Consider the following 14614-nt stretch of genomic DNA (forward strand, 5'->3'; position numbering starts at 1 on the left):
CTTGCAGATTTCACGCTGGCGACATTAATGGTCGCCACCTTTATCAGAGCGGGCACTGCCATCAGGATGATTGGGGTAGTCGTTTCTTAACCTCCACCACACTCTCATCACCCGAAACAGCTCTCTTTACACTATGTGACTCCCCCTCATCCATAGATGATAAAGAAGTGGATAAATTGGATACTAACTCCTCCCCTGATAAAACCGAAAATGTGTTGCCAAGAGGAACCCCTCCTGGCTCTAACTGTAAGGAGGAAACGACCGCTTTACTGGTTTTCCTCTTTTTCTTTTTCTTCCTCCTTGTCCTTTCCCACCCCTCCTCATCCGAATCCTCCACAACAGAGGGTGAGACATGGGACATGGACACCCCTCCCTCAACCCCATCGACCCCACCACCATCCAGCACCCCTGCACCCTCTTGGCCGCGTTTGCGGTGTCGAGAGACAGGGACTGGAGGTGGAGTAGGCCGAGGGGGAAGATCCACTATACCCGCCCCCCCAGCAGCTTCCGCTAGTCTGGAGGATCTACGCACAGTAGATGTAGGAACAACAGGAGGGACAGACTCAGGGACCACATCACTAGGGGAAACAAAATCTGACACAATAGACACAGGAAGGACAGACTCAGGGACCACCTCACTAGGGGAAACAGAATCTGACACAACAGACACAGGAGGGTCAACAACAATTTCCTCTCTAACTTCAGCTGCTTCATCTTCTTTATCAAGCCTCTGCAGCTCAGTCTCCAATCCTGGCAAGTTATGCAGTGCCTCTGGGCACTGGCTATATGGATGACCCAGCTGCTGGCACAAATTGCACCGAATCTGGGTGCATTCTCTGGCCAAATGGCCTAAATCCTGGCACAGTGAGCACTTCTTGTGGGTGCAGGACGATGCAAAGTGGCCTTTATCACCACATTTATTACATACCTTAGGCTGACCTTGGTAGAAAATGGTCAGCCTATCCCTACCCAGAAAGGCTGAGCAGGGAAGGTGCTGAACTACATCGCCCAGCACCCCCAATTTTAGTGACACTGTCCAGGCCCCTGTCCATATCCCATGCTCATCAAGGACCTTCCGCAGTGGAGTGAGGACCTCGCCATATCGGCGTAGCCATACTAATAAATCAGCCTCTGGTATGGATTCGTTACGCACCAAGATGGTCACCGACTTTATCAGAGGCTGTCTTGAAATCACCTTTGGCACCAAACCACTCCACTGCTGAAGGCCCTTGCACCTCCTAAATCTCTCCCAAAAGAGATCCAAACTCTCAGGTTTCACAAACGACAAATCAAATTCATAACTTCCCACCGGGCAAATCAAAGCAAAAATGTCACAGGCTTTAAACCCCATTTCCAAGACCAACTCGGCCACTCTCCCCCTTACTGGCGGCGTTCCATCGCCCTCCCACCGCAACTGAACCACATTCCTCCTCCTATACCCACTAACCAACCCCCCAACAAACCTCCTTGAATTGCGATTACTAACCAAATCCCCACCACCCACCCTGGTGCGACTCCCCAAAGCTGAAGCATAGCTTCCAACATTCCTCCCAGCAGAAAATCCATCAGTTTGTTTTGAAACATCCGACACAGACATAACAGATAACGATTGTACAGATCCGGGATTGATCTGTACAATCGATAAATCTTTCCTCTGCTGAGCAGGGGGAGAAATGTCATTTCTATTTTTCCCAGCAATATTATCCCCTTCACCACCACCCACCACATTCATTGCTTTATGATTATTGTCATTTTTAATACTTGCTGGGATATTTGTTGTCTTCACAGCAGAATCCATAGTTGGTGCTGCACTGGTAAGAGTTTCAGCTGTCATCTTCTCTTCCACTGGGACAGGGTTTTCAGCTGTGGAAATGGAATTCAGTTCTAGCACAGCAGCAGGTAAAACACTGCAGGTAACTTCCATGGCTGCTTCCATTCCAAAAACAGCAGCATGCTGATCCCCTCCCCCACCAGCAATCAGCCCTGAAACACTGGGAAGCTCTGGTGAAAGTGAAACAGACTCCTTGGAGCTGGCAGCCATTTTGCTTTCAGAGGGACTACTGGTCTCAGCCAGACCAGCAAAATCCATGTCTGGGGTGTCAGATGCAGGTCCATCCACATTCACCTGATGGTCCGGGGATTTCACGGTCAGGGATTTTCCCTGCATGTCTGTACTGGTTGTGTTCACAGCAGAATCTCCAATAGGTAGCTGTAGGCAAAGCTCCTTCTCACCTGGGACACCATCCACAACAGCAGGTGGGGCAGACATGTTGGATGGCAGCATGGTATACTGGGATTTCTCCACCAGTACTGGCTTTGCTGGTTTGTATCTCCTCTGCCCATCCACAGGGATTTCTGATGGATCATCAGTGAATGCAAACTTATCTGCTCTCAGGGGGGACTCCATCTCCTGGATAAATGTCAGGGATCCATGCCCACTCTCAACCCCCTGGCTGGTTGCCGCTGGCGATTCCCAGTTCTGGCATGGGGGGAGAGGTGCAGAGGCAGATGGAGCCTGGTCATCCATTAACTGAGGCTGCTGATCCACAGAACTTGCTGATGCTTGGCTGGCAAATCTCCTCTCATTATCAAATTTTTCTTTAAACACTCCGCTTCTATCTTTCAACTTTTCCAGTAATAAAGATTGTTTCTTTACCTTATCTTCCAATTCCTGTAGCTCAGGCTTCATGGCTGTGCGATTTTTACTCCAGGCCTGGCAGTATTTGGCTCTGAAGGATTTATGTTCAGCCTTCAAAACTTTAAGTTTTTCTTCAGCTCTCCCAATCGCCCTAAAACGATTGATAACCTTCTGGCTGAAGACATCCGCATTCTCACCAGGGCCTGGACCCACAGACAGGTCCTCCACCTCCTCCTCACTAGGCCCCGTGTCATCAGGGGGATCCCTCCCAGGGCCTCCCCCAGGATCAGGCATTGTTCCTGGGCCAAGCTAGCAAGCAAGGCCCAGGCTTGAAAAGGGCTGGTTCTCTGAGAGAGCTCTTTGGGTGTGTCCTCCTCCTTCTTCCCACTGACCCCCAATGTAAGGCGCATTCTTACCAATGACCACCAATGTAAGGAACATTCTTCCCACTGACCACCAATGTAAGGGGCATTCTTCCCACTGACCACCAATGTAAGGGACATTCTTCCCACTGATCACCAATGTAAGGGACATTCTTCCCACTGACCACCAATGTAAGGGACATTCTTCCCACTGACCACCAATGTAAGGGACATTCTTCCCTCTGACCACCAATGTAAGGGACATTCTTCCCACTGACCACCAATGTAAGGGACATTCTTCCCACTGACCACCAATGTAAGGGACATTCTTCCCTCTGACCACCAATGTAAGGGACATTCTTCCCACTGACCACCAATGTAAGGGGCATTCTTCCCACTGACCTCCAATGTATGGAACATTCTTCCCAATGACCGCCAATGTAAGGAACATTCTTCCCACTGACCACCAATGTAAGGAACATTCTTCCCACTGATCACCAATGTAAGGGGAAACTTCTACAGACTCCCAACGTGAGGGAACACAAATATATTTTCTGGCCAATATTATTGTTTCCTTCCATTACTAGTATTAAGAATTTTGTTATATAGTGCAGCTCCAGGTGTCAGATAATTCTGCCACATCCTTTAGTGGTATAGGCCTATCAGCTGCACAAATATTAATTATTAGCAGGATTCCCTGAACCATGGAAGGTATTTCAATGGTTCCTCCATATTTACGGTAAAAGGTTAAGAAAAGTCACCCTAGGGTCTCCAAACCTTTATATTAGGATTTTTAAGGAAGGCGGGACTCAAGGTTATCAAAAAATGTTAACAAAATAAATGAAAAAATGTATTTCTACTCACGGAACAAAAGCTTCTTGGATGTTCCCCCAGATCTGCTTTCCAGCCATGACGATGGTGAGCTGTGTGGTGAGCTCTATGAGACAGCCAGCCGGGTCACACTGAAGGGGTCAAAATAAAAAATGAAGTCAATCCTCATGATGGGTTTATTGTCGTAGTTTGTCAGCTGGGCGTAGGACAGATTTTTGAATTTGCTCATCTAGAGGCCATACCAACACAAGGCCCAGACGGGAGAACGATCCCTGAGGACAGGACTCACCTCCTCATTCCTCCACTGGTTGAACATGTAGGTGTACCCTCCCGGGTAGCCCACAAATTTGCCCTTGAAGAACGCCACGTAGAAACAAGATGAATAGTAATTGACGAACTGGAAGAGGAACATTTTCATGGTAAGGCGGTTCTCATACTCCAGATGCGTCCTGGGGATTTCTGGCGGGAAAATAAGAACATTTTAGTTGGGGGTGGTAATGGTCTAGGACAGGGGTCTCCATACTACTGCCCTCCAGTTGTTCAGAAACTACAATTCCCATCATGCCTAGTCATGTCTGTGAATGTCAGAGTTTTACAATGCCTCATAAGACGTGCAGCCGGAGGGCCATCGTTTGGAAATCCCTGGTCTAGGAGAAGACAAGTCTATGTACGGCCCTTAAACCTATGAGCATTGTTCAGTCTTAACTTCTACATTCGTTTGTAGAGCATCTACTTCAGCAAACATTTGCCAAGACTCCAAAAGCTTTCCTCCGGAAGGTTTTACCATGACCAGAACATTTTTTACTATTCAGCACTGCGCTACTTTAAATGTCAATTGCCCAGTCAAGCAACACTGTACCCAAATGACAAGTATATCATATTATTTTACACAAATTGAGCTTTTTTTTTTTTTTTTTTTGTAGTTGATCACTACTCCATTTTTTTATTTTTGCTATATAATAAATACCAGAAATAAAGATAAATAATATAAATATATAATATAAATAAATAATATAATAATATAAGTAAATAAAATAAAAACTTTTTTTTAGGTTCTGTTATAAAATAAAATTTTGCAAACAAACTTTTTTTAATAAATTTAGGTCAAAATATATGTCGCTCTTTTTTTCAAAAATTAAAAATCGCACAGGTGATCAAATACCAACAAAAGAAAGCTCTATTTGTGGGGGAAAAAAAAACCATAAATTTAATTTAGGTACAGCGTTGCACGACTGCGCAATTGTCCGTTAAAGTAACGCAGTGCTGAATCGCAAAACATGGCCTGGTCAGGAATGGGGTAGAATTTTCCGGTCTTAAAGCGGTTAAAAATGCGCTTATTGAGAATTTTTTTGTCTAAGACATGTAGCTAAATACATTTTGGCCTAAATATATGACAAAAATTCAATATATTGGATATTTTTTAACTGTCAAAGTAGAAAATGTCAATTTTTATGCAAAATATTTCGCTCTTTTTTTATTAATATCGCAAAAAATGAAAATTGCAGAGGTGATCAAATACCACCAAAAGAAAGCTCTGTTTGTGGGGAAAAAAAGCACGTAAATTTTGTTTGGGTACAGGGTTGTATGACCGCGCAATTGTCAGTTAAAGTCACGCAGTGCCAAGTTGAAAAAAGTGGCCTGGACGTTAAGCAGGAAAATCCTCCGGTCTTCAGGTGGTTAAAGGACTATCACAATTATAAAATTGATGTTGTGTATAATCTTTTATGATAATCATTTTATACAATATGTGATTGATACCTATAAGTATCGTAGTCAGTGAAATATTTATTCATTATACATTTTTTTGTTGACTTTATGAGGCTTTTGCATCCGACAATCACTGGATTTGGCCTTTGTGTTGTCATACCGGAGACCTTATACTTTGTGCAGTCTTCAGAGTTCTGCCTGAGAACAGTCAGATTGTTCCCCCTGCAGATTCTGACACCTGTGTGCGACTACTTCTCAACCCGAGATAAAATGTAGCATGTCGTTATTAACCCTTCACACAAGTCTGCTATGGATGTCTTCACTCAGACCGCACTTGTCTAAAGCCGCCCTGTAGGTCAGCTCTGGTGACAAATTCCTGCACTCAGAATAGCAGCGGGCACTATATTGACTCAAGCGACCCTAAATGGACTCTAAACAGCATTCCTTAGTCCTAGAGGATGGAATATATCATGTCTGTCATGTCTTGCCTGCTTTATACAGCACCATAACTGGCTGGCTGAAGTTCCCATGATGGTTCCCAGCTCCACCCACTTCATGTGACTTCCATGTCAATTATAATCCAGTATTTGACAAAGCGGAACTACCGTCACATACATAGTTGAGATTCATAAACGTGTTTTTTTTTTTATACCTGTCCAAATATTTGTAGTTCTCTTGCCATTACACCCTGCCCCCATCTCCCTTTACCTATCCTGCACTGCCAGAGAGACACAAAGCTCTTCATTATTGCAGATCCTTCCTGACTGGGCTATGCATGAGCAACAACACACTGGCAAAGATCCAACCTGTGCTCCACCTTCAATCAAATCTGTCTAAGCAGCTACCTCACCAGCAACCAGGGCCTGAAACAAGTTAGAATGACAGCACTGAGCAATGCAGTAGAAAGTGATTGGCTAACAATGAACACCCTTCCTGTCAGGACCTGGATCACCTGCTGTGCTTCCCAGAGCGGGAGGTTGTAATTCCATTGTCCACCAGCGGGTGTCTCCCAGCAGCTAGCAGATCCCAGTAATCAGTTTCCTCTTGATGCTGGCTGCTGGGAGGGTATTTAGGTCCTCCCCTACTAGTGCCTCTCATTCCAGTGTTTTGCTCTGCTGCCAGATACGGTGTGCCATTTATTCTGAGCCTAAAAATACCGGATGAACCCTATGCACACTGCTATATACCCTTTCCAGTATTTTTAGTGTTAGCATGTGGTCACACCCCTTTAGCAGCTGATGGATTATATGCATGTATAAGCTATAGGGATCTGAGCACAGGTATATCTTGTTTCTGATTTATTCTGATCCTGACCCTAATCTTTCAGATTTGCATCCTGTATCCTGCTGCCTCTTATCTGCTCCGCTTGTTCCTGATCCCAATCCTGGTTCCCCCTTCCCATCGGCGTCCTGCATCTCCAGTATACCTTGTTGATCTGTGTTCCCCATTTTGTATATATTGTACTGTATACAGTAAGTTTTTTTAGTTAGGATTAGCAGATAATATGTGGTCAGACTTCCAGTATTTATACAGGCAGTATATAAAGGAGATCTATAGGATTTTCATTATATTTCCTAATTTATTGGTCATGTTCGGTCTTTGACTCTATATTGAGTATTTGATTTTGTCTCTCTTGTTGTATCCATCACTGTTGCATTGGATTTGATTATGTACAGCATGTATTAATGTCTTGGTAATGACATCTAGTGGCAGTTCAGTGTAACTAAAACTTGTTATTACTGTAGTTCAAAGTGGTACAATCCAGGTTACCTGTATGTTGGGGCTAGTTGGTTTAGTCCTTAGACCCTTCCCTTATTCATGTTCCCTCAGTAAGTTACCACCCATTATAGTGAGCACAAGGCTTAGATAACTATTGCCGCTTTACACTTCAAATGATCAGTAAACACCCCATGTACTGCATTTTAACAAATAAAGCTATGCTGGATTAATCACCTGCCTACCGGGCACTTCTACCCCCTTCCTGCCCAGGACAATTTTCAGCTTTCAGTGCTGTCACACTTTGAATGACAATTGCGTGGTCATGCAACATTGTACCCAGATTAACATTTTTATCATTTTTTTCACACAAATATAGCTTTCTTTTTGGAGTATTTAATCACTACTGTTTTTTCTTTTTTTTTTTGCTAAATAAACAAAAATTTTGAAAAGAAAAAAAAAAAAAAACCTTTTTCATAGTTTGTTATAACATTTTGCAAACCGGTAATTTTTCTCCTTCACTGATGTGCGTTGATAAGGCCGCAGTGATGAGCACTGATGAGGCGGCACTGATGTGGCGACACTGACAGGTGCCACTGATGAGGCAGCACTGGTGGGCACTGATGAGGCTGCACTGGTGGGCACTGATGAGGCAGCACTGGTGGGCACTGATGAGGTGGCACTGATGAGACGACCCTGATAGATGGCACTGATGAGACGGCACTGATAAGGCTGCACTGGTGGGCACTGATGAGGCAGCACTGATAGGCGCTCATGAGGCAGCACTGGTGGGCACTGATGAGACGGCCCAGATAGGTGGCACTGATGAGGCAGCCCTGATAGGTGGCACTGATGAGGTGGCACTGATAAGGTTGCAATGGTGGGCACTGATGAGGCAGCACTGATAGGCGCTGATGAGGCAGCACTGGTGGGCACTGATGAGACGGCCCCGATAGGTGGCACTGAAGAGGCAGCCCTGATAGCTGGCACTGATGAGGCTGCACTGGTGGGCACCGATGAGGCAGCACTGATAACTGGCACTGATGGGAAGGCACTGTTGGGACTGCAATCAGTGTAGATGTCCCTTTAACACAAGCTGGTTATCGGCTCTCTTCTCTCCACATGCTGTCAGCGTGAGGAAAGGAATGCCGATAACTGGCTTGTGTTTACATTGCGATCAGCTGTGATTGGACACAGCTGATCATGTGGTAAAGGGCCGCTGTGATTGGCCCTGTACCCCAATCTGTGATCAGCTGTGTCCTAATGACACAGAGATTATAGAGTGCATAGCAGCCGGTGTGATCACGTCATATGACGCCCCCCGAAAACTGGCCAGCCGCACTGCAGCCTTCAATTGGCTATAGCGCGAACGGGAAGTGGTAAACTGCATTGCAATGCCCTTTTGAGGGCCGTTTGCGTGCATTCCGGGTTCAAGAGCCAATTCACTTGAATGGGCTGGGAAATGTACATGAACATGCAAATCACGCCTCTGCAAACCACATGGTACTGCGATACCATGCGGTTTGGTGGCCGCAAACACACTGCATAGCCAAGTTGCATTTGGAGTGCCATTAACAATTAACCAGTTGCCAACCGTCCGCAGTCCATTACTGCAGGCTGCAGCTACAGGCTAAGTGATATACCCGTACGTCGCTTATCACAGGACCCCACGGATTGGCAGCTGCTGGTACCCGGCCGATCAGGTCATGTGATTGCTATGCGTTCACATGATCGCAATATCAACACGGCTGTTATGAATTAATTCATTTGTAAAAGCTGTTTCCTATACTGTGATTGGCCTACAAATTTTACTTGTAATCACAGCTGTCACATTCACGACAGTCGAAAACATTGTTATTACAGTGATCATCATTGTAACAGCAATCAAAAAAAAATCCCTGATCACCCCCCAGAGTAGTACAGTATTACTATGGTGACACTAAACTACAGAGAGAGTATGTAAAAAAAAAAAAAAAAAAAAAAATATATATATATATATTATAATAATAATATTACATATATATATATATATATATATATTACAATTTAAAAAAAAAAAAAAAAAAAAAAAAGAAGGTTAGAAAAAATGGATTTTTGTAAGAACTTACCGTAAAATCCTTTTCTCTTAAGCTCATTGACAGACGTAGTCTTCTTGATTCTCAAGAGCTGGGTTATGTTGTCTCCGCAGGAGTAGGACTAGGCAGAATGACAAAACCTTCTGGCTCCACCCTAGGGGGCAGTCCCTGAGGGTATATCCTCCCTCTCTCTGCTACAGGGAATCAGTTCTGTTTAAAGCAGTACAGAGAATTTAACCCAACCCAACTCAATGATAGAGGGGCGGGTACTACGTCTGTCAATGAGCTTAAGAGAAAAGGATTTTACGGTAAGTTCTTACAAAAATCCATTTTTCTCTATCGCTCATTGACAGACGTAGTCTTCTTGATTCTCAAGAGCTGGGACATCCAGAAGCAGTGCCACAAATGAGGGGTGGGATTGACAAAATCAAATCCAATCTAGTAGGCCCAACCGGTGCCAAACTAGAAGTTTTAAAGGCTCATTATAAACAAAAAATGAGACTAAAGAAAAAATTTTCCAACGGAAAAAAAACCCTCGAGGTAGACCACTGGTCTCCTCAAATTGCGGCCTGCAAAACCTTGCGGCCAAACGAGGCATCAGACGATGCCATTACATCAACTTTATAATGTTTAGTAAAGGTATGCACCGACGACCAGGTAGCCGCCTTGCACACCTGGACCACTGACGCCTGATGGCGAAAGGCCCATGACGCACTAAGTGCCCGAGTGGAGTGCGCCTTAACAGGGAACGGGGGCTCCCGACCCTTAATAGAATAAGCCTGCACTACCGTCTGTCTGATCCATCTGGAAATGGTCGCGGCAGATGCAGGCAACCCCTTTTTGGGTCCATCTGGGATCACAAAAAGTGAATCCGTCTTGCGAAACGAGTCTGTCGTTTTCAAGTATACCCTGATCGCCCGGACCACATCCAAGGAGTGCAAAGCAAATTCCCGAGGATGACTGGGCTTAGGACACAGGGAAGGTAATACAATTTCTTCATTCAGATGAAATTCTGAAACCACTTTTGGTAGGAAGGATGGATTCGGACGAAGAACCACCTTATCTCTATGAACCACCAGATATGGTGAACGACAAGATAATGCGGCCAGTTCTGACACCCTGCGTGCAGAAGTAATAGCCACCAAGAAGGCCACCTTCTGGGACAACGTGGGTAGAGGAATCTCCCTAATATCTTCAAAGGGAGGTTTCTGAAGAACCGACAACACTAAATTAAGATCCCAGGGGGGTAACGGCGCGTGCACTGGCGGAGCCAGATGTCGCACCCCCTGGATGAAATTCCGCACCAAGGAATGAGTAGCCAAAGGCTTCTGAAAGAAGATGGCTAATGCTGAGACCTGACCCTTGATAGTACTCAAGGCCAGTTTCTGCTCAACCCCTTGTTGCAGAAAAGCAAATATTCGACTAATCGAATAAGACCGAGGACAGAACCCCAAAGGTTCACACCATGCAATGTAGGACTTCCATGTGCGATGATAAATCTTTCTGGAAGTCGCTTTCCTTGCTTCAACTAGAGTAGGAATAACTGAAGCTGACAAACCTTTGTCCTTCAGCACCTGGGTCTCAATAGCCAGGCCGTTAAAGCCAGCGATCGTAAAGCAGGATGGAGGATCGGTCCCTGAGACAGTAGATCCTCTCTGAGAGGAAGTCTCCACGGGACGTCCGCCACCAGTCTGACCATGTCGGCGTACCAAGCTCGACGAGGCCAGTCCGGAGCTACCAGGATTACTGGGATTCCTTCCTCCTCTACCCTGCGAAGAAGTCTTGGCAGTAACGCGAGAGGAGGGAAGGCATATATTAGCTGGTATTGCCCCCACGGGGCGATCAGTGCGTCTGCGGTTTCTGCTAGAGGATCGCGGGAGCGAGCCACGAATCTCTGAACTTTCCTGTTGAATCGTGATGCCAACAGATCCACATCCGGGGTGCCCCACCGTAGGCACAACTGGTGGAAAACGTCTGGATGGAGGGACCATTCCCCCTGATCCAGGGTCTGACGGCTGAGATAATCTGCCTGCCAATTCTCCACCCCCGGAATGAACACCGCAGAGATTGCTGGAACAAATCGTTCCGCCCAGCGAAGAATGCAAGCCACTTCTTTGGCCGCTCGGACACTCTTGGTGCCCCCCTGATGATTGACATAAGCCACGGCCGTGGCATTGTCCGACTGGATCCGAACCGGGCTGCCCTGGAGCTGCTCGCTCCAGTGAATCAGACAAAGTCTGATCGCTCTCAGTTCCAATACATTTATCGGTAACCTGGATTCTTCTGGGGACCAAAGTCCCTGGACAGATAACTGACCAAGAATTCCTCCCCATCCGGATAGACTGGCATCCGTGGTCACTATCGTCCAATATATTGGCAGAAATGACTTTCCCTGGCTGAGCATTGGAGACCGAAGCCACCAAACCAGAGACTCTCTGGTCTGTTTGCTCAATCGTATCTGATTGTCCAGGGATTCCGGATTCCGATTCCATCTGAGAAGAATCTCTTGCTGAAGAATTCGGGTATGGGACTGGGCAAATGGGACTGCTTCGAATGAAGCCACCATCAACCCCAGAACCCTCATGCAAGTCCGAAGGGAAGACCAGCTGTTGGACAGTAACAACTGGACTGCTGATTGAATCTTTCGGAGTTTCCCTACCGGAAGAAAAACTCTTGTCCTGACTGTGTCTAGAATTAGACCCAGATATTCGAGCCTCTGGGTGGGAACCAGAAATGACTTTTGCTGGTTCACCAGCCACCCGAATTCCTGTAAAGAAATCATAGTAATTTCTATGTTTTGTAGCAAGGTCTGAGGAGACTCTGCATGAAGCAGAAGATCGTCTAGGTAACCTAGAATCGATATACCTCTTTGGCGCAGAAGTGCCAACATTGGGGCCAACACCTTTGTGAAGACCCGCGGAGCCGTGGCGAGACCGAAAGGTAACGCCACAAACTGATAGTGGTTCTCCTCTACGGAAAAGCGTAGAAAACGCTGATGTCCTGCGAAAATGGGAATGTGAAGATAGGCGTCCTTGATGTCTATGGACGCTAGGACATCCCCTGGATGCAGGAAGGCTGCTACCGTGCGAATGGACTCCATTCTGAATCTTCTTATGTTGACGAAAGAATTGAGTGCTCTTAAGTCCAGAATTGGACGCACTTTGCCCTCTTTCCTGGTATTGTAAACAGGTTTGAATAAAAACCTTGAAACCGTTCTGTCCAAGGAACGTGGACTACCACTCCTTGTTGTAGTAAATCTGTGACTGCTCTCCGCAGATCTTCTAAACGATCTGCGGATAGACGGATATTGGAAGGGAAGAATCGCGCCGGTGGGAGAGATCGAAACTCGATCTTGTACCCTGACCTTATGACTTCGCAAACCCATTTGTCCGGGATTCTGGAAAGCCATGGATCCGGGAACCGGCGAAGACGTCCCCCCACCCCAGTTATGGGTGGGGGCGCACCTTCAGGCTTTGGATGGTTTATCTTCAGGTATGGAGGGGGCGGGCTTTTGCTTGCCCGACCAACAACCCCTGACGCCTCCTGTAGGAGCTTTGGAGGACTTAGTTTTTTCACCCGCTGGACGAAAAAACCTCTTGTGAGCAGAAAAAGAAGGCCCTCGTCTTTGACGAGTTCCTCTACCTTTAAAATTTTGCGGTAAAAAGGTGCTTTTTCCACCGGTGAGATCCTTAATGATCTCATCTAAGTTGGCTCCAAATAGACGCTCTCCTGAAAAGGGGATATTAGCCAATGCTTTTTTGGAACCTTGGTCGGCTAACCAACCTTTTAGCCACAGTGTACGCCTGAGAACCACTGCTGAGACTGATGCTCGCGCCAATAATGGAGTGGCGTCTAACGCCGCATCACATACAAACTGTAACCCTTGTATCATTTGTTCCAACAAATCTGATACCGCCTGAGGGACTTCTTCTAAGTCCCGGCGTAACCACTTGGTCCATTCAGTTACAGCCTGCGAAACCAGACCAATAGCAATTATTGGTCTGAAAGCTGATCCAATCAAGGAAAACATGGTGCGAGACATAGCTTCTATCTTGCGATCCACTGGATCTTTAAAAGACGGAGCGTCTTCTAAAGGAATAACCGTGGCTTTATTCAATCTAGCAATAGGTGAATCCACCACAGGTGGTTCTGTCCATTTCTTAATCAGGGTTTCCTCAAACGGATAACGCCTGTCAATGCGTTTAGAAATATTAAAAGTGCGTTTTGGCAGACGCCATTCTACTTCGATTGGATTGCCAAAACATTTGGGCAATGGAAAAACCTTCGCCACTTTGATGCGCTTTTTAGTCCCAAAAGGGATCTCAGTTTCAGCTATTTCTGATGGAATACCCTGTAACCTTAAAGTCTCTTGAACAGATATAATGAGTGCGTTTACCAACGCTTCCTCTCGGGCTATGGCTGATGCCGAAACATCCTCCTCACTGTCTGAAGAGACAGGACCCGAGACACCAATCCCAGATGAAGTACCTGCAACTGCAGAAATAGGCTCAGAGTCTGAATCCGAGGTTTCAGATAATAAGGGGTTAGGCGGGGGTCGCTTTCTTGCGCCCTGTCCCTGACAAGCCACTTCCACCCAGGACACAAAAGTTTCCATAATAGCTGACAAAGATTCAATTGTCAATGGGGTGCTGGAGGATCCCGCAGACCCCTTGAGGGGATCCGGAGGAGATACATGAGTGGCAGGGTCCATGTTAATTCAGGACACCTTTGCCAGCAAAACAAAAAAACTTTTCTTTTTTTTTTTTTTTTTGTGTGTCTCCCCCTAGCGCAATAGCGCCCCTCAGAGTACCTGCTTCTCGATCCCAGAGAGAGAGAGAGGGACCCCCAAGGCTCACCAACCGATGCAGTGCAGTTTCCAACAAACTGCAGTCAGCGTCTGTCTTACACAGACTGGAAGGAGCTGTTTGCTTTTTCCCGGGCAGAAGGCGTGGCTCCGCCCCCTGTGTACGCCTTCCGGCGTTCCCAGCCCTCCACGAGGTAGCTGGGCTCACAAAACATGGCCGCCCCCATAGAAGAGACATAAGACTCCAAAAACATGGCGGCCGGCGTGACCTGAGGACATACATGCATTCGGTCTACGGCAAAATGGCGGCGGACCGCCGATATCGTCTTCCCAGCACATCCACCTGCACTCTGCTAAGAGGTGACATATGGATCTACAGAGATACACTGCACATAAGGTAGGATTATACCTCCTATGTCTGCTGTAATGTTACAGTCTGCTGGGTAGAGTGTTAGCTCTTGAACCAAGTCCACTTCCCACA

At 46.3% G+C, this 14614-nt stretch overlaps 1 protein-coding gene across 1 annotated transcript in view; it reads right to left on the reverse strand.

Annotated features, from left to right (window-relative positions):
• Positions 1-14614, reverse strand: part of ANO5 (anoctamin 5) — a gene marked incomplete at both ends in the record, with an annotated part of 184803 nt that overhangs the window by 25103 nt on the left and 145086 nt on the right. The window contains 2 exons of the mRNA XM_082270529.1: positions 3865-3962; positions 4121-4290. Coding sequence (XP_082126655.1) covers positions 3865-3962; positions 4121-4290 — 268 coding nt within the window. The remainder of the gene's footprint in view (positions 1-3864; positions 3963-4120; positions 4291-14614) is intronic.

Source organism: Pelophylax lessonae (genome assembly GCF_965119305.1).
Source record: "Pelophylax lessonae genome assembly, chromosome: 10".
In the NCBI taxonomy this organism is placed as follows: Eukaryota; Metazoa; Chordata; class Amphibia; order Anura; family Ranidae; genus Pelophylax; species Pelophylax lessonae.